Source organism: Plectropomus leopardus, chromosome 7 (assembly GCF_008729295.1).
Source record: "Plectropomus leopardus isolate mb chromosome 7, YSFRI_Pleo_2.0, whole genome shotgun sequence".
NCBI lineage: Eukaryota > Metazoa > Chordata > Actinopteri > Perciformes > Serranidae > Plectropomus > Plectropomus leopardus.
This window is the reverse complement of record NC_056469.1, coordinates 4762604-4788906: the sequence shown is the minus strand read 5'-3', so window position 1 is coordinate 4788906 and position 26303 is coordinate 4762604. Positions and strand designations below refer to the sequence as shown.

Sequence of the window (26303 nt, the reverse complement as noted above, 5' to 3'; positions counted from 1 at the left end):
TCTGTAGTTTAGCTGAGGTGACTATGAGCAAGCATAACATGCATTTAACATGTGACACATATTGTATATATTCTTAATGTTTTTCTATTGTATATCTCTGTTGTTCATTTTAGCATTGCACACAAATTTATATTTTTATATTTTGAATCTACACGCTAGTTTTATACATTGCATTGTATCATGAGGCAGTTTTATATTTTACACACTTTACACACTCAGCACATTATCAATATCATAAGCAAAATATTCACATATTAGTGGTAATTGTCTGTTACTGCATTTCTTTCCATTTATATTTTTACACTTACATACTCAGCATATTATACATTATATATTTTTTAAATATCTAATGCTAATTGTTTACTATTACTGTATTTCTTTTTTCATATTTATATCTTTATATACTTGTGCTGGTACTTATTTCTACTTGCGATAATTGTCTCTGCTGGCAACCAGAGTGACTGTTATGAAAAACTGTTTCCCCCAGGGGATTAATAAAGTATTTCTGATTCTGATTTCTGGTTCTCATAAATTATGTTTGAGCATTGACTTCCTTAAATTAAGATTTATTCTATAGACCTGCAGTACAGACTATTATTGGCACTTTCCCCCCGACCACGGGTTATTGGTTACTGACCTGCTGCGGCCATGTGTTCACTGGTCCTGATTGGCTGAAAGCCCACAAAGGGGATCTGCATGGACAAGACCAGGCCGATGATGTAGAAGGTGCTGTAGGCTGGAGAAAGAAACAAGAAGTTAAACACAAATCACAACTTTCTTATTTATAAGTGAGCACAATCTGCACCACTACACACCTTACTGTCACTCTCACTTAATACTAATCCAACTCCAAAAATCAAATTTGAATCCCTCTTAACACAGCGTATTGTAGAAGAGAAACATATCTTAGAGGATATGTCTACTCATGCTCTCGATCTGTGATTGTCAACTGGCAGCCTGTTAGGCCACATACAGCCCGCCAAACATCCCATCTGACCAGCAGAATATTAATTCAGAAAATGAAAGAATGAAAAAAACAAACTCTGCTGTATCTACATGGTTTATGAACAGAGATGGAAATTATTGAAAGAATGTTTTACTAACGCTGTTTATGTGCGTTCGATCCAGTGGGTAAAAACGTCATAAATCCATCTGTTGGCTTATTATTAGCAAGTAGCAGTGATGTGTAAAAATGACAAAGCATCATTCCAGGTGAGTTATTGATAGCCAAACATACAGAAAAGTGCAACAGTCCACCGTCCACCTTCTCTTTTCCCTTTCAGTCTCTCTCAAACAAACAAACAAACAAACCTGCGCTGCTGCGCTTATGCAACCTGGTGAAGTAAACTGATTCGAAGGTCTGGACCCAGGCGAATATTTTCATGCAAAATGGGTCCAAACTTACAGCTCTCCTTTAATTTATTTTTTTATGGTTGAACACTTAAAATACATTTTTATATTATTAAATAAATCATAATAAAGTTATTAAACAACACAGGCAAATGTGTGCTTGTACAAATTCTGGCTCTTGGACAAATGTGCTTGTTGAACCCTGCTCTAGATTTTTCTTTCGGTCAACTGATCCCCTGTAAAGACCAAGAGCAACAATCAACTGATCCCAATATCAAATAATGTGCATGTATCCAAAGCCTGATTTATCTTCTTCCTCCTGCCATAGAGCTCCATTGTTGTTCAAACACTATTAAAAACACATCAATGAGCCACACTGTTGCACTGGTTGACATGTCTCATCATGCTGAACGTGGGAACTGCTTATTTTGACTCAGTCTTACATCCACCATCCTGCTGCTGTAAATACCCACTAGAGCACCAAATCTGTGACTGTCAATAGTCCCAACCCCAGACTAAAAGCCTCAGATCTCTAACCTAAACCTGTGAAAAGTGTGAGCAAAAACAGAGGTGTTGCATTTAAATTTTTGTTTAGTGTACATCATGATAAATTTTCAGTAGCTATTCTGTTTAATAATGGGATTTCAGAAAGATGTTAAAATTGCTAATAATGTCAGCAATCTGACAGATTCTTAATACTATTTTTTGGGTTCTATTGCCTTTAATGGACAGGACAGTTCGAGTGTGTACGGGGGAGATATGCAGCAAAGAACCAAGGCCAGGATCGAACCCGCGGCCGCTGCAGCGAGGACACAGCCTCTGTATATGGGGCACTTGCTCTATCCACTGAGCCACCAGGCACCCTAACAATCTGAGAAATTCTAAAAAAGATTTAATGAGGGAAAAGAACAACAGTGCATACAAACATGTAGTGTTCGTGATCGCCCTCTCCAAATGTCCTTGACATAGTACACAAGAACAAAATGCCTTTTGAGCCTAAATCATGACTGACAGCGTAAGAGCGATTAAGCTGCAGAGTTAAAACAATTGACACACTCGGGAATCAGCGGCACAAGCAGACAACAGGCTGGCTGTGAACACTCCAACTAAACCTGAAAAGTGTTTTAAACAAGCTCTCAGGGGTCAGAAACACAGAGAAAGCTTCAATAACAAAAACCTCAAAAACAAGCTCGGCTGGTCGAATACCGCCACGCACAGCCAATGGCATGAAAAGGTTAGTTCTCTTAAACAAGCTGCAGAGCCTTCAAAGATATGACAGACGCAAGTTGAGAAATGTAGACCTACAAATCACACTGCACATCAGATGGGACATCTTTTAATGAGCTCCATGACTGGACTCTGACTACATGCGTCTGTGCGCTGTTTTTACTGTGTTTGTAACAATTCACAGCAGTCTGCAGGTCTGCAATGCATCATTAAAACACTAGCACTGAGAGGCTAACATGGCTCTTTTAGGTATCTTAACAACCCAAAATAAGATCAAGCAGTTGTATGCAACAGCTGAAATTTACAGATCATTGCTAGAAGAGTTTATGTTAGTAAGAGATGGGTTAAAGCAGAACATTAGATTGAGGGTCATCACTCTGCAATAGGACTCCAACATCCATTCTTTGCTGCGGCTGCACTCCAAATAAATTTGAAGTCTCACCCACACTGAAGGGAGTCGTGTGTGGGGAAAAAAAAAAAAAATCAGCGCCAATTTGTGTCTGGGCATGGAATCAAATCTCAAGTCTCTCCACTGCTATCTTCACAAGTAGACATGATTGCAATTGGTAAAACACCAAAAGATGTATGTCTCGTGAAGGCCGCCCGCTGTTCTGTTGGAGTAACACATACTTTAAAATGATTTTGTATCTTGATTATCTCCATGCCTCGACATGACTAGAGGGAACAAAGGAGGGGGAATATTCAGATAAAATATTCCGCTAGCCAATCAGAACCTGCCGTCACTGTTATTTACACTTAAAAGCAGCAGATCCAAGGTTGTTCCAACTCAACCTCTCTCTCCCTCTGTGATGATGACAAAATTATTAGGAGTGCTAGAGCGAGGAGAATGGAAATAGATTGATGTTGACCCGACCGGTGACACAAACTGCTCAGTAAAAAATTGATTTGGTAAATTAATGCGAGGAAACACTTCTCCTCAGCAGCTCCAATACACCGGGATGTCAGTTTTTATATGCCTGCACAATCTTATGTTATCAACTAGAATAAGATCTGCAATAAATCTTACCTACATGAAACTTGTATTATTCAGCTTTTGTTGACACTGTGTCAGAAAGATTTTGATTGATCTCTGTAATCACTGCTGGTGGTGTTTTGCATCAAAGTGACTGGTGTTTCTGATATTCTGATACCAGCTAAAACTGAATATATATTAGATTATCCAGTAACTACCAGAGGAGTAACAGAATAACTTTACCTTAAATTAAATGTATGTTTACACTGAGGTAAACAGTAGTGGAGGAAGTATTTAGATTGACTTTAGTCAATGTACAAATTATTAGCAAAATTAACCCATTAAAACCTGGTCAAATTGGCAAAAAGGTGGTACAAGGCAAAAACCAACTTAGGTCTTAATGAACAAGAAATTGGTAAGAAAATAGTAAGTATAAAAAACAATTAAAAAATTTGCGAAAAACAAACAAAAAGGTGTATCTTCTACATATTATGCCAATCCTCATCTGACATTTCAACATTGAGCTCTTTCACCCATTTCACCTTGATGTATTTAGTTGAATGTTTGTCACTGGTGTTCAATGACACCATTACTGTTTACATCTCATGCTTTCACGGGCATAAGCCTCTCATCCATGAGCAGATGCATGCTTCCTTCTGCGCAGTGATACTGTTGGTTGGTGTGGTTCAGTAAAAAAAAAAAAAAAAAGTTCCTACTTGAAAGTACTCACAACAAAACTGTGGATTATCTTCTGTAACCAGGTCATGATTTCTGGAAAGAGACATTGCTGTTGAATTTTTCAAGTGTGATTTTTTTTTTGGCACTACAGGTTAGAGGGAAACCATGAATTTTTGATTTTGGGGTAAACTGTCCCTTTCAGCAGTTACCTAAAAATGTCTGCATTTTCTGTTGCATCCAAACTGACTGATGATATGAGGTGTACTACCTCTCATAATCTGATCATTTAGTCAGCCAGGCAGCTCAGTGCTGTTATAAATGAGCCAAGCATCGACCAGTTAAAGTGTCCCAACAGGTGGCACATGGCACCTGCTGTCTAGATGCTGAGCGATGTAATGGCATTCACTGGTACCAGGAACCAGAAGCCAAGCTGATGCCTGTTAGAGAGTTGACTCATCCATCCAGACGAGTTTCTACTCTCTGTTTTCTATCCTGCTGGAGACGCTGCTGTTTGCATAATGAAATTCCAGTTGGATTTCATTGCCGGAAGATGGAGCAAGAGAGGGCTGGTGTGTGACAACAGGTCACAGACTGGACTCCAAATCACAGAACAAAGTATGCATCATAAAACACGGTAAGCTACTGTATTACAGCTTTGAACTACCTCAATTACAGTGTTGCTGTAGGCTGTGCTGGTCTTCACAAAGAGATAGGCTTTTCACAGCATCCTTGCAAAGCTCACCTTGCCTGTTTCTGTGCGCTTGTTACATCTTGATATGTCATTATTTCTGCAGAATGATGATCTGGTAAAGTTTGCATGAGTTATTGATCTGGATCTGAAACAATGCTATGCTGTTGCAGCATTAGTAGGGAGCTGCGAGCCCTGGGTCAGGACTTAATTCACTATCAGTGAGGCGAGTTCAGAGTGTGTGACGAGGCAAGCTCTTTGAAGGGAAGACAGCTTTAATCTTTTTTTCCTTCTCTTTTTTCCCCTCCCTGCATTTCCACTTCTCATCTCTCTTATTTTTATCACATACACCTTCTCTTCTGGGGGATTTGTGTAAACCGCATGCGTGTCTCATTACAGACACAACATCAGCTGTTAGAAAATGCTAGTAATTATCAGTAAAAATGTTTATACAGCGCGGATATGATAAAGAATAACAAGCTGCTCTGTCTAGTATCCCCACATCCATCCTTTCAGTCTTAAAACTTGAGAAAACACAGATTTGTGTGTGTGTGTGTGTGTGTGTGTGTGTGTGTGTGTGTGTGTTTGTAGCTGCTGAATGTACAGTCACCTTGCCCTTTCTGTTTCTGTTTATTCTGGATGTGCTACACTGAATGTCAAATGAGCATAATTGGCCAACACCTAAAGGCATCACTTTGTGTCCCTGAATCAATGTCAACATAATGTACTCATGTGTATGTTTGTGTGTGTCTGTGTGGAGTGTAAAGGGTCATGGAGAACACATGTTCATCACGTACACTTGTGTGATGATTTGCTCCAAGTCCCACACATTCATGTTGTTTTATCCGTTTTCTACAAAGCCATTTAGGGGACAAGTGGGATAAAAAAAAGAAGAAAAAAAAACAAAACTTTTTTTTGTTATTTTACAAAAGTTTTGCAGTCTTCCACAAAATATTTTAAGTCTTCATGTGCACTTTCTATGATGATTCCTGTAAGTGCAGCATCAGCACAAAGTGCATAAAGGTTGGGTGGAAGTGAATATAGAATAGCAGAACCAGCCGCCTCACTGGTCTCTAGCTCTGAGACTTCTGTGCCAATCACAGTTAAATGTGATAACGACAGCTCAGCAAACTTAACACTTTACCTCAGGAAATGTCTAGATAGTTCAGGGCGTCATGACCTGAATCACATCACCACAAATCTGCAACCCAAGACAAAGGCGGCATAATTTTCCATCAGGTTGTTACTATAACAACAACTGAAATAAAAAGTAAAGGCACTGATTTGGTGAAACCATTTATAATAACAAACTGGCACTATTTAAAAGAGAACTTCTAATGTATCTCTCCTCATGGTCACATAGTTTAATAATCAACAGGGTTCCCACACATTTTCATGGACAAAATTCAAAATGTTTCCATGACTTCTCAAGGACCCATAAAAAAAAAATTGTCATTTTGGAAAAGCCTGCGCCTCACCGTGTCTGATGCATTTACCAGCCTGGTTATTGTATTTTTCTACCCACACACATGCAGGAGAGTCTCTCTTCCCATAACAAACACCACCATACTACGTCACATGTACACATAACCTGTCTTACAGGCCAAGGTTTGGCTGGTATTACTCATGGAAAATGAGAACTGTGAGTTTTCCATTTGTATCAAGCAGCAAATAATTTGTTTGACTTTATTTGCCTTACTTGACATTACACGTCCCTTATTGCGACTAATGTGCATCACAATGTCAAGGCTGAAATGATACATCGTGCTGCCAAGTCAGCCCATATTAGAGCTACATTATATCAACAGCTAACAGATTATCAACAGATTACTGAATTAATGTTACACAATAGCTTTTGCACTGTAATGTGTATCAAGGAAAAAACATGGGCATTACTTTTGTCTGAAAAAATAAATGGAAAAGAGGCTACGATGAGCCCTGTTTTTTTGGAGGGTTTTTATTTTGTTTGGTTGTTTTTTTTTTTTTGGAGGGGAGGCGGGGGGTGGGGAGGGGGGTAGTTGGCATCTCAAATCTTAGCTCTCCATAACTTCTTTTTTTCCTCAACAGCAGTTTGTCACTGGCGAGGTGGACAACAGAATGAGCGTTTAAGTTTCAGTGCACCTGCATTTGCTGCATGTCTCTGCCCAAAATGTGCCATAAATAACCCAACATTATACATATCCCAGTCGCGTTTCTAATGAACATTCCAGCTTTAAAATCTCTTGTGGCGGCAAATGTTTTAGTTATAGCAGCTTGACACAAATAAATGAATGTGTGGAAAATCCTGCATCTTTTTCTCCATGACCCTTATCATTCCCCAGTGTGTGCGTGTGTGTGTGTGTGTGTGTGTGTGTGTGTGTGTGTGTGCTGCATCTCACCTATATAGACTCTCCTACTGAAGCGCTGCATGAGAAGCAGGACGAATACGTGAAGAGGAATAAGGTTGATGATGAACACATAACCGCCCCAAGCTGACACCTGTGAGACAGACAAAAAATAGCATTTACTTATTAATTTAGAGCTTTAGCAACAGTAGTCATTAATGAAGCGGTGTTACAATGTGGAATATGCATGCACACACACAGAAGTCACCTGCACTGCTTGGTGAGGGTCTAAGAACAGAGGGTTGTCATTTGTTGTAAAGCCCTCTGAGGCAAATTGTGATTCATGATATTTGGTTTTATAAATAAAATTACAATGCACATATGTATGAAAGGCACATACATTCATGGTTGGTATACGTTTGAGTATGATTAGTGTTTCTCACAAATTGATAAAAACCTAATATTGATAGGTTGCCCAAGCTTCAAGACGAAATATATGAGATCATTTTACCTGAAGACGGAGAACCTTAGGGGTTTTTTTTCCCAGTGGTTGTCTGTGTTAATTTGATCGTTCCTGGTTCTTGTTTTTTTGTAGTCACATACAGTTGGTTTACTGCTTCTTGTCATAATCAGATTTTGATCTCTGCTGAATCTGTGCAGTGCTTTCAACTCAAGTGGATAATCAGTATTGTGAACGCCACGACTCCCTGTAGGCTGGAAATTGAAGGATGGCTGTATTTCCTCTGTTATTCATGACATACACGCACTTCCATAATGGGACGGGTAGCAATAAGAGGGAGGGGGAAAAACTTCACAGCCCACCTGAGAGCTGTGAAATCATTATGAGCTGCAGCGTTGATGAGGCACACACATGTACACAATAACAGACACACACTCGCACCTCTTTTTGAGCTTGTGCTTATTGTCTAAGTGTCATGTCACTTTTGTCAGTGAGCAGCTGCCAGAGAAAAGGTAACGCTGCTTACAGAGTGAAGCGTTCACATGATTCATCACAGATTCATCAAAGCCTGGCTGAGTGAGAGGCGAGTATTGGGAAAAGGCTCCCCAAAAGATCTGCTTCTGTCTGCTAAAAATGGCTTCTGGTGATGTTATGGAAAAGTTTGATGGACCTTGATATTAGTCATCTGTGAGTGTAGTTGTGATCATTTTTGGGTGCTTCTGTTTTTTTCTGTCAGTGTGTGATGACTCAGCGTTAGTGTTTAACTCTTAAAACATTAGATCAATGTCAGTTTTCTTGTGCATTTAAACCTCTGAGCAAATTTAGTTTAATTTATTTCAAATACATGGGAAAAAGGCAGACAGAAACTTAGTGTGAAATGTCCCGCAAATTGCAAAAAAAGGGTAAAAGGTGACAAGAAAATAAACTTGACATTATATTTAAAAAATAGAGCGGCAGGATCATTCGAAATTTATCAAACAACTAAGAAAAAATATTTTTTTAAAAACTAGTAGTAATAGATCACTTTCAAAGCAGTGCACGGACTCTCCTCAATTTACATTAAAGAGTTATTGACCTCCTTATGTACCTAGGTGCCCCCTCAGATCAATGGATGCAGCTCTTCTTGTAGTTCCCCGTTCTCAGCTGTGACAAAAAGTGATGGTGCGTTTGCTGTCAGAGCCCCAAAACTGTGGAACTTCTTGCCCATTGAAATCAGACTTGCACCATCTTTAGCATCTTTTAAATCGCTTCTTAAGACTTTTTTTTATAGGAAAGCTTTTATGAGTATTGAGTAGTTTGCTGTTGCTTTGTTTTTTTTAACCCCCTGTGGCCTTTGTACTTGATCATTGTGTTGTTTGTTTTTATTACTGTCTTCTGAAAAGCACTTTGTAACTTTGTGCTATATAAATAAAGTTTATTATTATTATTATTAGTATTAGTATTAGTATTATAGTAGTAGTAGAAGTACTATTAAAGCACTTTTTTCAGGTAATTTCCTGTTTTGTTACTATTTTACTTTTACTTTTGTTTTTTGCTAATTTTGAGGTAATTACTTTTAGTAATCTCTTGCTAATTTTTGGGTAATTTCCTGCTATGTTGCTATTGCCTTCTTTCCATTTTTTTTTAAAAGAAATCAAGCCAATTAGCTCAGGTTTCAAAGAGTGAAAACATCAGATTAGGACATGAATGAACAATAAGAAATGTCTGTGATTTCTGTTCTCACCATGTAGAAATAGGAGAGGCAGCATCCAATGGCCCAGAAGACGGATCCCGTCTTCACCGACTTCACCTGTAGTTAAAATATGAGAGCATTAACCAACAACACACACACACTCACACACATAGAGTAAAACTTGCATTAACTTCTTCCATTACACTGAGCTGCTTTATTCACTTTTTCCTTGAGGATTTGCTCCATTGCTGCTTCCCCAACACGACTGTCTGAATTATTCATCATGTTTGGCTCCTTAATGACCTGCACAAAGCGGAGCACCGTGTCCTACACATCTTTACCTTCCCCTGCATGGTGCACAACAGAAGTTAACAAGGGCCTAACAAGGCTAACGAGCCCTGACTTGACAAAGGCACGGGTGGGAGCCACTGTTATTGGTTCAATGAGATTAAATAAATAGAGCAGCCGAGCCAATGAGATGTGGTGGATGGAGGGAAAGTTGAGGAAGAGTGAACGTAAGTGGGAGAGAGACGATGAGAGAAAAAGGAACATGTAGGTGTGATGCAATCACAGGAGACTATCATTAAAGTTATTGTTTTTCCATATTCACGGTGTGATTTATAAACAACCTGTTTAAAATCCACAAAACAGAAGCGAGGTTTAATGTGTATGTAAACCAGGTTATGCTATCCCCCATCCATCCATACCACCAATTACCAGGACCTCGAGGGCTTCATAATTCAAAGTAGATTCCTTCTTAAAGCCTCAGTGGTATGTATGTAGTTGATCATGTTCACTAAGAATAACATTAGCCCATATAGCCACATTAAACCTCTGAGGAGCAGTGAGATATATAAATACAAGCATAAGGAGAAAGTTATACTGTGGTTACAGGGAAAAAGTCTTCCCTAAAAAAATTAATTCGTTACGTCTATGATCACAAACAACATTAAGAATGTTCTACGGACTTTAATGTGTGAGACACTGGAACCTGTCTCTTGTGACTAATACTAGGGATGCATGATATTGAACTTTTTGCTGATAACTCATGTGGCCGATAACCTATATCAATATATCCCTGCTTAATTTTTGGCCATGTTTAGACAAGAACGATCTTTCCTTCGCGTTTTTAAAAAAATCTGTGTTAATATGATGACATTAAGAGAACGATCCTTGTGTACATGGATCCACAAAAACAACCAAAACCCCTGTAGTATGCATGCCAGGCCAGTAGCTGATGGCGTATCTTTGTATTGACACCATAGAAGAACACCACGGGCACGGTTCTCTCAGGATCTGCTCATTGCCAGCTTACATGCCGACAGAAGAGATTTTCGAAAGATTACACTCTGGAACCCTGTTTCAGGAGTTTGCATTTTCAGGCCCCCAAAATGCTGTTATCGTGTGAATGAAAGGCAAAACTGCAACAAAAGATGAACATTTCATGCAAAAACAATTTTCGTGTAAAAGGCTCCTAAGTCTCGTAGCTCTGGTTTGGTCTCCATCCAATTCTGCAAGAAATACCTGGATATTTAGCTGCCAGATGACCCTCTTTATCTACCAGTTAGTCCCTAACTTCCATCTGCCATGTGGTGCTGGACTGACAGTGTACAGTGGATTTGTCACAGATAAGAAAACTGCTGCCAGCTTTGGGTTAGTAACAAGGTTAACAAGAGAAAATTTGCTGAGTGTAAGAAAACAACATCTAAACCTTACAAAGCCTAAAAGGTTAATGTAGAGCTGAGGGACACTGCTAGCACCTCAGATTTGTACAGCTTATTGTTCAGTTCCAGCTTACTGAAAGCTGTTTCCCCATTTGGAAAAACAAGTGTGTGAATCATAGCTTTTCAGAACTTGGATCTTTTTTCTGCTGGATTCAGAATAATGGTGACAGAAAAACTGCCAAAAACAAAACATAGTGTAGGTGAAATCAACGCAGCTATACAGGCTGGCTTTTTTTTAAATCAGTGTGAAAAACAAAATTAATTGCTCCCATTGCTGCAGTTTTTGTGTCAAGTGAAAATGACTTTGGAGGTGTGCGCCACTCTCTACTAACTCACTACTACTTTCACATTACAGTTACATTTTTCTCCCATCTTCTAACAAAAAGCAGTCATCTGCAGCAGCAGTGAGAGCTGTTATAAATAGCTGCTTAATGGAACACAGCACCACCACATGTAAAGGCTAATAAAGTATGTATAGGTGTACCCAGAGGTAGTAGGTGAACTGCAGGGCAAAGATGGCGATGCCTTCATTGTCGAAGGAGCCGGCCACAGAGCGGGAGATGTAGCCGGGGACAATGGCAATGAAGCAGGCCGCCAGCAGCCCCGCCCCCTGGTTCCACAGCTCCCTCGTCAGCAGAAAGGTGGAGATGGAGGTCAGACCGCTGAACACCGGGGCGAGGAAGACGCACACGTCTCGGATGTGGACAGTGATGTGCAGAAAGTTGAGCACATAGTGGATGAGACCCGCCGTGACCATCAGCCCGGGGTACACCTGAGGGATGAAGAGAAAAACGGAGAAAGATCAGAGCAGACAGGCAATTTCAATATATTTATTTCTGTAAATTTGATGAGAATCAAATGTCACTAATAAACTGTGACTCACAAAAAAAGAACTTCTAATCTCTCCCACTTGTCATATGTATTAATTTGATGAGGAGAGCAGCAATATTGACAAGCCAGCAAAAGTTCTGAACAACTAAAAATGCTGTCTCATGCAATTCCCCCCCCACTGTGACTGCAGAAAGCCATCATTAACAGTCTGAATGAGTGAATTCGACAGCAGTTAAAACCACAACATTACAGGCTTGTTGATGGCTCAGACGAGAGAAGATGTGCTTTTACCAGCCTGCATTGTTGCATCACCAATCAAAGTTATGACAGCAAATGTTAATGAAACACTCTGGAAACTTGTTATTGAAAAAAAAAAAAACAAATTTGAATTCTCCTTATATTAAGGATGTCAGCACAACAGAGGCAAACAGAGCTAGAAGCAGTCAAAATCAAATCAAATCAAAAGAGAAATGGAAACAGCTTGCCAAAATTATAGTGTATATAATTATATATAATTGATTTCCAGGAGCTGTTAAAACCTATTACAGTTAAGTCAGCCACAACTTATACCCCCCCCTTATGGTTTGCCATCATTAACTAAATACTGAAATATGAATACAATGAATGCATGCGCAGTTTGACACAACATTTCAATGAACACTACAATAAAAGGTAAGACTGTGACATAAATAGTAGGGTTTCTTAAAGGGACAGTTCACCCCAAAATTAAAAGTACATATTTTCCCTCTTGCATGTGGTGCTATTTATCTGATAGTTTTGGTGTGAGTTGCTGAGAGGTGGAGATATGCAGTGTAGAGATGTCTGCCTTCTCTCCAATATAATGGAAATAGAAGGCACTCGGCTTGTAGTGTTCAAAATAAAAGCATTTGCAAAACTCAATGGCAATGTCTTTCTAAAAAAATCACGACCCAGTTACTCAAGATAACACTCTTAAATGTATCTACTGATTTACAGATATCTCTTTCCCAATGGAAGTCAATGAGAAAGTCTTTTTGGGCCCAATAGCATCATGTGACTGTCTTGAAAAATGTAATTCCACTGCTTGGCCACAATGAAAGTTGGCTTCCAGTCCTGGTGCACCTCCTTAGAGCATGCTCACAACTAGGTGATATAATTAAATAACTCTACCGGTAACAGGAAAAATGTATGTTTTTGATTTGGGGTGACCTGTTCCTTTAAGTAAAGAACTGTTTTTGTCCTTTATTTCTCTCCAGTGATGTGATGTAAAAGGGTTACTTCAAAGACAAAACAACAAACTTTAAGTTGTTGTTTTGTCAGCTAATGTGAACATAAAGTGAATTCTGGGGGACAAATTAGCCCGCAACAGTCAGCGCTCCCCTCACCAGCCCATACTGAGAGATCACACAGAGGGCTGTAAATAAAGAGGAGGAGAAGGAGATAAGCATTCAGAGATGAGTTGTAGTGTAATGACGTGTTAAAAGTGACCCCAGTCTCTGTCCTCTGGCTATTATGAAGACAGATCTACTTTATGTGTGGTATGAGCGCTTCCTGCTAACTCCCTGCCTTCCCCCCCGGGAGCTGTTTAACCATCCAGATATGCTCACTGAGTGTGTGAAAGAGTGTGGAAGATGTGCAGCTGAGAGTGAGTTTAACAGGATGATTGAAGATCCATCACAGTTGACACAGTAATGTGGCTCTGGAGAAATAAGGACAAAGAAAGGATGGTGCCGAGGCAGCACAAACACACACACACACACACACACACACACACACACACACACACAAGCACATCCTTCCTCAGCCTCCTAAGTTGAATACCCTCAGACACACACACACACACACAAACAAACACACATACACGCACACACTAACTGCGTGAGAAACACTCACCGTGCCCCCTACTATCCTACCCAGAGGGTACCAGGCTCTTTCATCAAACCAGTTGAGGAACTCATAGAAGCCATTGGTGGTGAGATGGTGAGTCGACCTGTAGTTGAACCTGCAACAAAAGGACATAGGCAGAGAGAAGTGCAGTCAGACAGGGCACACCACCAAAACACAGCAGCGAGAGAGGACATTAGTGTTTCACTGAAGTGAGTAAGCCTGACTCTGGCTTTAAATTTTCCAAAACAATCACACAATGTCAATTAGACCAATCAACCTCCAAGGTAAAAGGAATCAAAACTGATTTAAAGCAAATTTGTCCATATTCAGCTCGTATGAGTTTGATTATGTTCTTAGATATTTTAATCTACACATTTTTTGAGTACATTTTTGGTTTTGCACCCTAATATTTTTGTATGTTTCAAATGAACTCATTGTGTTTACCAGTTTAGTCTGGCGGGCTTTTTTTTTTTTTTTTTTATTGTGATAAGTTTTAGTAGTGTCTTATTTCTCCTCCTGTTGTAACTATAACATCCCAAGTCAAGAGGTTGTAAAAAACACACATACACACACATAGTTGAGTCCATTTGTGGCAAATTTGAAAAAATTATGTTGTATTTCTGTGCTTTTGCGTTCATAAGAATGGGACAGACAGACAGACGGCCCAAAAAATAATACCTCCAGTGACAGCTATCGCAAGAGCAGAGTTATAAAAACAATTTAACCAAAACTTAGCAAAAACCGAAAAAGACAACTAACTTAGTAACTAACTAAATAAATAAATAAATAGAGTTGGGTTGGGAGGATTGAGCAAGGAGTTCAATTTTGTTGTATGCTGGAGTCAGCAGGTTAAAGTGACAGCTTATGGAGGCCCCTGACAGTTTTTACCAGTTTTTGCCTATTGTTCATTTGCAAGAGGACTCTAGTGTGGTTTGCTTGTTGTGTGGAGGCAAAACAAACAGCAAAAATATTTGAAAGGAAATGTGGGATTATAGCATTAATTTCAAAGCCACCAAGCAACACACTAGATCTTGTGATTGTGAGCTGTGAAGAAAACAATCCTCTTGAGCATTTTTAAAACCCTAACCCAGTGCAAGACACCTCTCTTCATCCTAGCCTGTTTCTGCCAGTTTGTCATTCTTCATGACATCGGAGTCATAATCAGTATTCCTTGGTGAGCTCTTTGCGACACCTAAGGAAAATCAAGGAGGTGCTGCACGACTTCATGCCAGTCACCACGACATGAAAAATGACCCTGCAGGTCCATGTAGCACTCGTGATGCAGGGTGACAGTCACCAGTACTGTCGAATGAATGTGTAACTTTGTGTTCAATGTAACTTCCACTTGACACTTCTTTACGTCATGCAATATTTGGTGTAAACATGAAATAGACAGAAACTAAAGAGCAAAAATGCATATGATAAAACTTCAATTACTGAAGTTGAACTGGGCATTAAAGACTCTTTTGATACCTCTAAAAGAAAACAGAAAACAGTACAATTTCATTTTGTGCAGCCAACCTAGAAGCAGAGGACTGATAGTATAACTCAGTGGGCATACTTTGTGTTTCAGTGTTAACATTGTAGTTGAGTTTTTCATATTTTATCAAGGTTTTCAAGGCCAGCAGCTCAAGGTAAAAGTCGGTGTTATTCAGATTACTAAGTCATTTAGGTAACCAACAGCAGCCCACAAGTTCACATTTGCATATAAACATGCCTTTAGCCCTAAAGTTAAAAATTGAAATGCATTTTTCTTACATGGTAAATTGCTGAGCAACAAGACAGCAAACACAGCAGCTCAGCTGACCTGTTGTAGGTGGGCCAAGTTACTTTAACTCATTTCACTTTCGCAGCATTAACAAGTATGAAAAGGACAAACACAATGCACCAACTGAGCAGGTTGAGCAAATGTTGACATCAAACAAGCTTTAACTTAAAGCACTCGACAAAATTTGAAAGTTGCAGAACTCAAAAGACACAACAAAAGAAACTTCAAAGTCCAAGCTACGAGCAAAGCTTAAAGTTATGACTAAGTCACAACAAAGTCAAAGTAGGGAAAGGATTTGACTGTAATACCGGAGAGATGAAACTGATGAAATCTCTCAACAGTAAGAACTGTAAGATAGCTTCTAACAGCAAACTGAAAGACACTAAGGCTGCAGTTACAGCAGGCATGAAAAAGGAAGAGATAGAGGTGCCCTTAAAGTCAGGGCCGCAGCTAGCAAGAAGCTACTAGCTGGAGGTACCATAGACAGGGGCAAAGGAAAGCAGACAATGGTGGTCACTCCTTCGGCATCCTAGGATTTGCAAATTTACATACTGTAGATGTGACAAGAGACATGTTGAAAATGGTTCATAATAAAAGTCAATCTGGACCGATGTATCAATTTAAAACCCAAGAATCCAGTATCACTGATGCAAAGTGAAAACATCAACACATATTGCCATCTTTAAGGTACACCTTTATTTTGAAATTCCCATGGCACATCTGTATCCCCATTCCGTCCGAGCACACCTTCTTTCTATACATTCAAAAAGTGCTAGCAGCATACTGCCAGGAAGATAATGGGAAGGAGCCAAGAAAATAACATTTAGGATATTTATTGATATGGTCTCATATTGACTGCAGGGCCCTGAATTGAATCAAATTAAAACTGCATTGTGGCAGAGTTTGTGATATCAGCAGATATTGTACTATTGTCCAAAGAAACTATACAACCATGCATTGTGATTTACACTCCTAGTTAATAGTACTGCCATGTTTATATCTGCAGGTGAGAACTTTATCTAACTACAATATATAATGGAATACTACAGAAAGAAACTAGCTGTAGCTCAGCATTCAAGCTGTTGAGAGTTCCTTAGGAAACCGGCAGTACAGAGGTTTGTGCTGTATCTGACTGAAAGGTCCAGTCTGGTGAGAGCCTTAAAACATTTAGGCCTTTTCATTTAGGTCACATCATGTCAAGTCAGGTCTACAGGAGGACTAGGAATCAGAGAAATGCAGTGAACTACTTAAAAACCAGTCCGCGGTAATTGACAGATTGTTGTGAAACTGGCACAAACTCGTCCAAACTTCCACAGACGACTGCAACCTCAGCATAGACACAAGGTTTTATTCGCATTTTCTCTTAGACACACAAAAAAGAAACAAAGACCAAAAATCACTGGGAAAATAACTCTCCAGCGGCTCTATTTGCTCGTCCTTCCTCACACTCTACCTTCTCATTCTTCTTCAGCCTTGTGTCGGCCTTCTATCTCAAGTTGTTTACAGCCAACGAGACTTTGAGAGGAACAACTCCACTCTTGTCTATAATTAGACGGGCCTGGTAGATCGAGTGCCGCAATTGTACAAATCCTGCATCCAGCCCCTCGCCTTAAAGATAGAGACTGTGCTGATACGCAGCAGTTAGTCTGCTTGTCCCCTGAGCTTTTCAAAAGTATTAAGCACTCAATAGAAAGTGTCCCTCCATGAAAAACAGGATTTTGATGGAGGGATTGCAGCATATGGCTTGCTCAGCCCCCTAAGGAGCGAGTGCTAGATTGAGAGCAAGGGTGTTCATGCTCACTCTGAGGCTGGAGTTATTTGACTGAAAAAAAGAGAGAGAGAGAGGTGCCTGCACACACAAACACACACACAATTCATTGCATCTCTGGTGCTGATGCCTGCCTGTATTGACAAAATGCTTTTTTCGTTTTCCTCTCAGTCCCAGAAAAGCCGGCAGTATCTAAAGTGTTCAGCCAGCTGGTGGACAGAAGAAACACTCACCGCCCAAACTTAACTCTCTGGGTGATGGGCTCTTAAACCTTTTCCAGCCTGGCTCTCAGACCAAGCTAAATTCTGTCTCACCCACGGGACCCAACTCATTAAAACACAGGGAAGCTCTTTTCATGTGCAGTAACAGGCTAACTAGCCTTTCTTGAGCCAAACAAAGACATGAAATTGACTCTAACTGCCAAACAAATGCTGGTAAATTCCATCAGAGGCTGGTGAATTTGAATATATTGCTGGTCCTCATTTATGAACCCTTTTGTACTCTGAAACTTATGCCAGCAAATTATAGGTTGGTGAATTTATTAAGGGAAATAAGATAATAGAGCACATATGAGACTTAGCTTGTGTTTTTTTTTCCATTGCAGATAAGAACATCTAATCACCTACCAAATAAATGCAAATAATTAAATGTTCCTTAAATAGTGGCTCAACTGCATGATCTCCATTGCAAAGGCATCTGAGGCAGGTTATGCTCTTGTATAGGAACACATCGTCGCCAAGCTGTGCTGTTAACCCCTGCAGGACGGATGGGATCACTTTAGTAGGTAAGCCATATAAATGGGTTCCTCGTGCTGAAAGCTCAAATAGTTGGTTTCTAAATGGAAGAAGATTTGTGGAGGATTCTCTTTTGTGTGTATAAGTTTTACATGCTTATTTGAAAGTGTAATCCAGGAAATTAATACCCAAGTTCGAGCTTAAGTTTTTTGTTTGTGGCCCTTGAGCAATCTTTGCAACTTCAAAACTAAAAGATTTTGGGAATCAAGATGGGAGTTAGCAAGTCAAATGGCTTATGGAATTGATGGCAACTACAAAATAAAGGTGCTAGGATGGCAGAGTGTGGAATAGAAGGGGGCCAAAAACCAATAGATCAGTAAAACATCAGGCCCATTCCAAAAATATAGAGTCATTGATCATTACTGGCCCTGAAAAGCCTGATCAAGACACCCCTATAGGGTATGAAACTACGTGAGAACTTCAGAGTGCAGGCCTTGGGAAAAATGGTACTTCAGATATGAGGAAATTATGAAAGTTATGGTGTAATTTGTGTTTGCAGAAGTGATTAACTTCGCAACTGCGCAAAACATAAAAAATATTACCTTTCAGAACTAAAGGAGCTTCACAGAGTTAAAAAACAGCACATTTTTCTATGTATTTCTATATAAATTGAGGGGACTGTCCCTGTACAGTAATGCACAGGGAAACTACTTCAAGTTATATGTGGTCATATTTGAACAGAAATCCCTCGTGGTTCTCAGCAAACCTATTATGGAAAGCGTTTTATCAAATTAGGATTTATTTGCTGACGTTGCCTTGGGAAGCTAAGCGCAGCAGCCAAAACATTAATCATTCTTAGTCAATTATCATTAGACAAATTAAAGTCTGTAAATAATCCAGAGATTCAGCTGAAAGCTGTATTGAATTAAGGTAAATCTATTCCACCACAGGCCCTTGTGGGCTCACTGTCGCACATTCCCTGGCCCCCAGGGGGCGGACACTCAAGCAGAGAGTGAAAATAAAAATGCAAGCATCATTTGGACTAATCACCACAGAAATACTAGCAGCAGGCTGCTATCTCTGGGCTGAATTTAAATATGTTCATGCATACAAAGTAACAAACTCTGCTCCCTTTTTAAGTGCATGCATAAATTCCCCTGCACAAATATGTCATTTTATCTCGACAGTAACTGTAGTGCCCTTTAGGCTATTACCCTTTGGTGAATTTAAACTGCTGCAGTGTAATAGTGAGGTTGGGGATTTAGGTGGTGACAAGTGCTGTCCACAAAAAGGACAAAAAAGCAAAAATGCGTCCACCTATTAGGACAGATTAAGAGACGAGTCAGTCCACTTTGCAATAAATATTTTGATGTCTTTGGTGTACTGTTCAGAACTGGATAAATTCAGATTTGGGAGTCACCACCCTGCTTATCATTTCTGATAACAAACTCTTTGCCCTCCCTGTGTACACACTGAAGATTGCTCTGTTGCGTCTTTACTTGTGGCAGATGGCCAAAGACCAGCCAAACCGAGTCACATTTAATGACCCGACTGTACCACTATCTTGCATGGGAAAGGTAGCGGCAGCCTCTGCAGGGTGCTCGTGTGTGTGGGAGACCGACACAGGAGCACTGATAAACATACAACTGTGAGGAGATGACAGGAGGCGGCATCAAAGAGACTAACATAAAGCTATACACACACACACACACACACACAAACACAAACACACATAGAAAGGATATGCACATGCACACTGATATTCACACAACAAGAATTGCTGCCTTTCGCCTGCGTGCCTCCATCAACTAGTCACTTTGCAGTTTACATTCATGTCTGATGAAAATGCATCAAATATGGATGCTGCAGCAAAGAAGCAACAAATTCTAAAACAGGGATGCTTCACACACATCACCAACCTGACAGCACACAGGATCTCTATAATAGGGCGGGGCAATATCTGGATAATATTTTAATATTGTGACATAGAACTAGATATTGTTTTTTCCTGGTTTTAACAGCTACATTATAGTGAAGCAATGTCATTTTCTGAACTGCCTTTACCCACACAGTCTTAATATCCACATTACAGTGAATATTTCTGCACAACAGCTCCAGCTTTTTTAATTTTTTTTTTTTTTTTACAGGCGCATGTATCCCTTTGCATCATTCTGTTTCCAGTCTCTAAATTCAGAGTTTTTAGCAGGTCCATCAACACAGCATAGGCATAACACATCATGTGTTCTTGTTTTACTTGACGGTAATTTGTGGAGTCTTTGCTTACCTCAAAATTAACAAATGAATACCCAAAAGTGATTTGCGTTATTTGCTATTGCACATAATCCAGCTGCACCATTAATACATAGGGTTGCAACGCTATGAAATTTTCATGGTACGATAAAAGTCTCAGAAAATGCTGCAGTATTATTACTATTAGTCAAAATGACCCCCAAGGGCATGAAAACAGAAGGATTTGGTTGAATAAACGTTATACTGTAATTTAAACTTGGAACTCATTTTTTGATGGAAGTATATTTAAAATTCTTCCTGTTGAAAATAACTGAAATTAAGGTAAGATTCTCCATCCAGTTCCTTTTTTTTTTCTTTTTAAATATCGTAGATAAGCAAATGTACATGGTAGGGGTCGACCAATATTGATTTTTCAGGGCCGATACCAGTAAGGATTATTAGTAGTAAATGAAAACAATAACCGATATTTGGCACAAATATGCAATATAAAAAACTCCCAACACAAAATTTTGTTTAAATACCTTTTTCAAATGTTTAATCAAAACTGAAACTTTCGCCTCGACCCTTCTCTCGACCGATCATCCAACAGGGCATCTACCCTGTCTAAATCATCAAAAGCCATCCAGACATTTATGGAGCAATATGCTGTCTCTGATGTTTGGCGCTTCTTTAACCCAAGTGCCAAGCAGTTCTCCTTTTTTTCACCTGTCCACAAGTCTTTTTCCCGAATTGATCTTTTTCTAATTGATAATAGATTATTGTCCTCAGTCAGCGCATGCTTTTACACCCCTATAGTAGTATCTGACCACGCAGGCGTCATACTTGACATTTCCTTTCCGGGTAGACCCTTAACACGATCCCCCTGGCGTCTTAATCCTGTTCTGCTTACTGACACTGACTTTATTAACAGTATTAGCAGTCGCATTGATCTTTTTGTTTCTACTAATATTAATTCCGATGTCTCTGCCTCAACAATTTGGGAGGCATGTAAGGCCTATTTACGAGGTGAAATAATATCCTACTCTGCCTTCCAGAACAAGATTACGATGGAGAAACGTATTGATCTTTCCAGAGCTATATCGGAACTGCAAACGAAATGCGCAGAATCGCCTGATGCAGATCTGTTCAAAGAACTGCTCACAAAAAAGGCAGAGTTTGACACCCTGGCATCTAACGAGGCTGCAGAGTCTATACTTAAAACACAGCATAATTATTATGAATTTGGTGATAAACCAAGTAAAATACTTGCCCATCAAATCCGTCAATCTGTCTCAACACAGCACATCACTCAGCTCAGTATTCCTGACGGTATCACCATAAATCCTAAATCTATCAATGATTACTTTAGGGACTTTTACTCTGTGTTGTATACTTCTGAGAGTTTAGCTGACGAGACACAATATCAAAACTTCTTCAAGGCTTTAAATATCCCTTTCATTGACCCCGAAATATCTTCTGAATTAGATAAACCTTTCACAGCTAGTGAACTCAAGTGTGCTCTAATGTCAATGCAGAATGGAAAGTGCCCGGGCCCAGATGGTTTCCCTACCGAATTTCTGAAGACATTTGCTGACAAATTATCCCCGCTTTTATTGAGTATGTTTAATGAATCATTACAATCTGGTGTACTTCCCCCCACTTTGCGTCAGGCCATAATTTCTCTTATATTAAAAAAGGATAAAGATCCTAATTTTTGCGGCAATTACCGCCCTATTTCTTTGCTTTGTGCAGATGTCAAGTTGCTAGCAAAGATGCTGGCAAGACGTCTAGAGTCAGTTCTGCCAACAATAATTTCAATAGATCAAACAGGGTTTGTAAAGAATAGACACTCTTTTCATAATGTTAGACGGGTATTTGATATACTATATTCACCCTCATCCTCCAACAGCCCAGAAATGATAATTACGATGGACGCGGAGAAAGCTTCGACCGTGTGGAATGGTCATACTTGTTTTTTGCACTAAAAAGGTTCGGATTTGGCAGTAAATTCATCTCATGGATTAAGCTTCTATATACATCACCTTTAGCTTGTGTTAGGACTAATAATGACTATTCTAATTATTTTCCCCTCAATCGTGGTACCCGGCAGGGCTGTCCATTATCCCCTTTGTTGTTCGCCATTGCAATCGAACCACTAGCAGTGGCTCTCAGATCCAGTCAGGTTGTAGGCATCTCAAGAGGGGGCTTGGAACATAAGGTGGCCCTCTATGCTGACGACCTCTTACTGTTTATCTCTGACCCAGACAGATCAACCCCTGTGGTGTTAGCTTTGCTGAAACAGTTTGGGCAGATTTCAGGCTACAAATTAAACTATAATAAGAGTGAAGTTTTCCCCATTAACCATGCTGCTTCAACATATCCCCTTTCAAATTTGCCATTTAGGGCATCTCCAGAATGCTTTAGATATCTTGGTGTTTGTATAACTAAGAACCACTCAGATTTGTTTAAGTGTAACTTTACTCCTTTGCTGGTACATTTGACTCAAGATCTCCAGCGTTGGTCTCTCTTACCTTTATCTCTCGCTGGTAGGATAAATTGTATAAAAATGAATGTTCTCCCTAAGTTTCTATATCTTTTTCAATGTTTACCAGTCTTAATCCCAAAACACTTTTTTCAATCACTTGATAGCTCTATATCCCAGTTTATATGGAACAACAAAACACCCAGAATCAGAAAGAGCATCTTACAAAAAAACAAAGAAATGGGGGGTTTAGCATTACCAAATTTTTTATATTATTACTGGGCTGCAAACATTCGGACCATGTTACACTGGTGCCATATTGACAATCAAGCCTTGCCATGGTTACAAGTGGAAGCCACTTCGTGTGGGTCTTCTTCTTTGATGTCTCTTTTGTGCTTCCCATTGACGTTATCCTCATCATCTTATTCCAATAATGTTGTGGTTAAAAATAGTCTGAAGATCTGGGCCCAAATTAAACGTCACTTTGGATCTCAGGTAATACCCCTATTGACCCCCATAAATTCCAACCCTCTATTTCCCCCCTCTATTACTGACAGGACTTTTGCTACCTGGGAAGATCATGGGATTATTTCTGTAAAGCACCTTTATATCAATGGAACCTTTGCATCTTTTAATCAATTGGTTTCTATTTACAACCTTCCAAGGACCCATTTTTTCAGGTACTTGCAGGTCAGAGACTTCATTCGAAATCGGTTTCCTGGCTTTCCTGCTCTCCCGCCTCTGACTTTGTCTGATACAATTTTTGGTATAAATCCTCACCTTAAAGGTACCATTTCCAAATTATATGACACCTTTTTCACTTGCCAGACTTAGTCCTCTGATAATCTCCGCACCTCCTGGTCTGAGGATCTTGGCATAGAGATAGACTGATGTTTGGCAGTCTGTTTTGAAACGCATCCACACATCATCTATTTGTGCCCGCCATGGTGTCATACAGTGTAAGATAGTTCATAGAGTCCACTGGTCTAAAAGTAAATTATCTCGCATATTCCCTGGCATAGACCCTAATTGTGATAAATGTCGTCTAGGACCTGCTGACCTCACCCACATGTTTTGGTCGTGTCCTGCTCTGTCTGCATTCTGGAATTCTGTTTTTGATTCACTTTCAGCCATCACATCTGTTAATATTCACCCATCGCCTTTAGTTGGCTTGTTTGGTGTCCTGCCCCTTGACCACTCGCTGCCATCCTACTCTTCTGAACTTGTTGCCTTTTTGACACTACTAGCAAGGCGTGTAATTCTGATGCATTGGAAGAGCCCCCATCCACCCTCCCATTCTCACTGGATAAAAGACGTCCTTTTTTTTATGAAATTGGAGAAAATAAAACACTGTCTTCGAGGTTCGAACGTTAAATTTTCTAAAATTTGGCTCCCCTTCCTAGAACATGTCAGGTCCATTCAGTTGAATATTGTCCCCATCGGTGGTGCGCCCCCCGCCACTGTACCACCATCTTGAACCCTCTGGCCTGCTAACCCTGCTTTTCCAGTCCTAGTGGTACATCTGCATTGAGCAGGTCATTTTGCATTTGTGATTACGCATGCACTCATTATTATCTGCTTTTTTTTTTTTTTTTTGTCTGTTTACTTGTCTTTGTCTTTGTTTTTGTTTCTTATTTCCTGCTGTTGTTGTTGTCCTTGTAGTTATTATTTATGATTACCTTTTAAGACTGTACTGCTTGTTCCTTTTTTCTATGAATGTCTCTACAAACAACCTTGCTTTGCTGTATTATTTATCTAGTTTTCTGCCAATTCTATCTTTTATGGACATGTATGGCCTTACACATGTTTTGTTTGAAGTTTGTGTTTTTGAAGTTTTGTATAAAAATTTCTTGAAAATCTCATAAATAAATCATATGTAAAAAACTGAAACTTTCAACATCATATGCAGAAAGATCCTCCTATGCTGACATTTTCTTTGCACTTTTTAATAAATTTTATCTGTGATCATTAAAATAAAATGCTGATACAGATAATCTGCAAAATGCCAAATATCAGCAACCATAATCAGCCAAGCCAATAATCTGTCAACGCCTAGTCCAAGGTATGATAACAGTCAACTGTCATATAACAGTATACCTTAAAGCTGCTAGACTGCTGCAACTCTATTTGTGTGTCAGTTTGTCCATATTACAACACACATAGTAAACAATGTATAGCCATATGCTCTGTCTGATAACAACAGCTCTTCACATAGCACGGGATCAGGATGAGACAAACGGATATTGGAGAGGATGTACTGACATCAAAGTCAAGTTTGCCTGTATTATCCATGAGAGGAAGATTGAGCTACCACCAAGAGCCAACGTTTCATACCATCACAGGCCCAGAGGCAGGAGTCACAGGGCAGCAGGCCAAAACATTCTGAGCCTCATACCGCTGAAGAGCCGTATGTTCAGAGTGGAGTGGGCAGGGGTCAGAGGCCCAGGGTAAAATAGATAGAAAATATAATTGTATTTTCTCTTGACCTCTCTGGCCTTTACTGGCTTATAAGAAGTCCTGTTGAGTAACTGGTCACTGAATGCTCGATGAGACAGGAGCCAACAAGAAAAGAAATGCCTCTGTTCTTCTGCATCTCCATCTGTCCGGAACTGCAAACAACAATGCCCTAAATCACTGTCATCATCGCTAAACTCCGCCGGCCCCATTTTAAGCAAAACCTAATTTCACAGTCCATGAAGACTCCTGTGTTTGAGAAGTGTTGCAGCTGAGATGAAATCGACAGTGAGAGAAGAAAGGAGGAGAAGGAGATGAGAAAGAACAGGAAACAGGAGATTAGTAGAAACGGATGTAGGAAGTGAAGTTAGAGAGGAGTACAGAAAGACAGAAGGAGAGAGAGTAGGAGTGGGATTTTTTTTTTCCAGTGGAGAAAGGAGTGTGTGAGCTGAGGCTGGGGATTAGAGGAAGAAAAGAAGCAAGGCACAAAACACCCCACAGCCAAGTAAAATGGAAATGCAATAAAAATGTGTAAACTGGCTTTGCTGCTTATTACAAAATATCAATTACAAGTCTTCACACCTGTGTATCATTAAAGAAACAACAGCCCTTAGAACTGGAACTGAACCCAGGAGCTACACCAGCTTCTCTAGATCTTAATTAAAGCCATGGTACAAAAATTTGGACGGGGAGAGAGACGAATCAGAGCAGAAAAACAAGCTCATCGGGCGGTAAGTGAGCAAAGACATGTCTTATTTGGATGAAATATCCAAGTCACTAAATGCAGAGGGTGAGTAGAGAAAATAACTATATTTATAGTTATTATAACTAGGCCTATATATTTAAATTTGATTACAGAAAGTGTTTTATTGTTATTATTTATATATTTTAATTTATTTTAGCACTTTTTTCAGGTAATTTCCTAATATTGTCCTGTTACTTTTCTTTCTTTTTTTTTGTTAATTTCAGGTGATTTTCTTTAAACTTTTTACAAATTTCTTCTTGCTCATTTCTTGCCTAAATTTCTTTGAAAAACATGGAAAGAAGGCAATGAGCAACTTAACAAGACCCAGAA

General features: G+C 39.5%; 1 protein-coding gene across 1 annotated transcript in view; it reads right to left on the bottom strand.

The window, feature by feature from the left end:
- The window catches only part of LOC121945994 (dolichyl-diphosphooligosaccharide--protein glycosyltransferase subunit STT3B-like), a 74269-nt gene that overhangs the window by 21965 nt on the left and 26001 nt on the right, over positions 1 to 26303 (bottom strand). Inside the window, exons 2-6 of the mRNA XM_042490385.1 lie at positions 13800 to 13908; positions 11581 to 11868; positions 9424 to 9489; positions 7295 to 7394; positions 638 to 736 (exon numbers count right to left, since the gene is read on the bottom strand). Coding sequence (XP_042346319.1) covers positions 638 to 736; positions 7295 to 7394; positions 9424 to 9489; positions 11581 to 11868; positions 13800 to 13908 — 662 coding nt within the window. The remainder of the gene's footprint in view (positions 1 to 637; positions 737 to 7294; positions 7395 to 9423; positions 9490 to 11580; positions 11869 to 13799; positions 13909 to 26303) is intronic.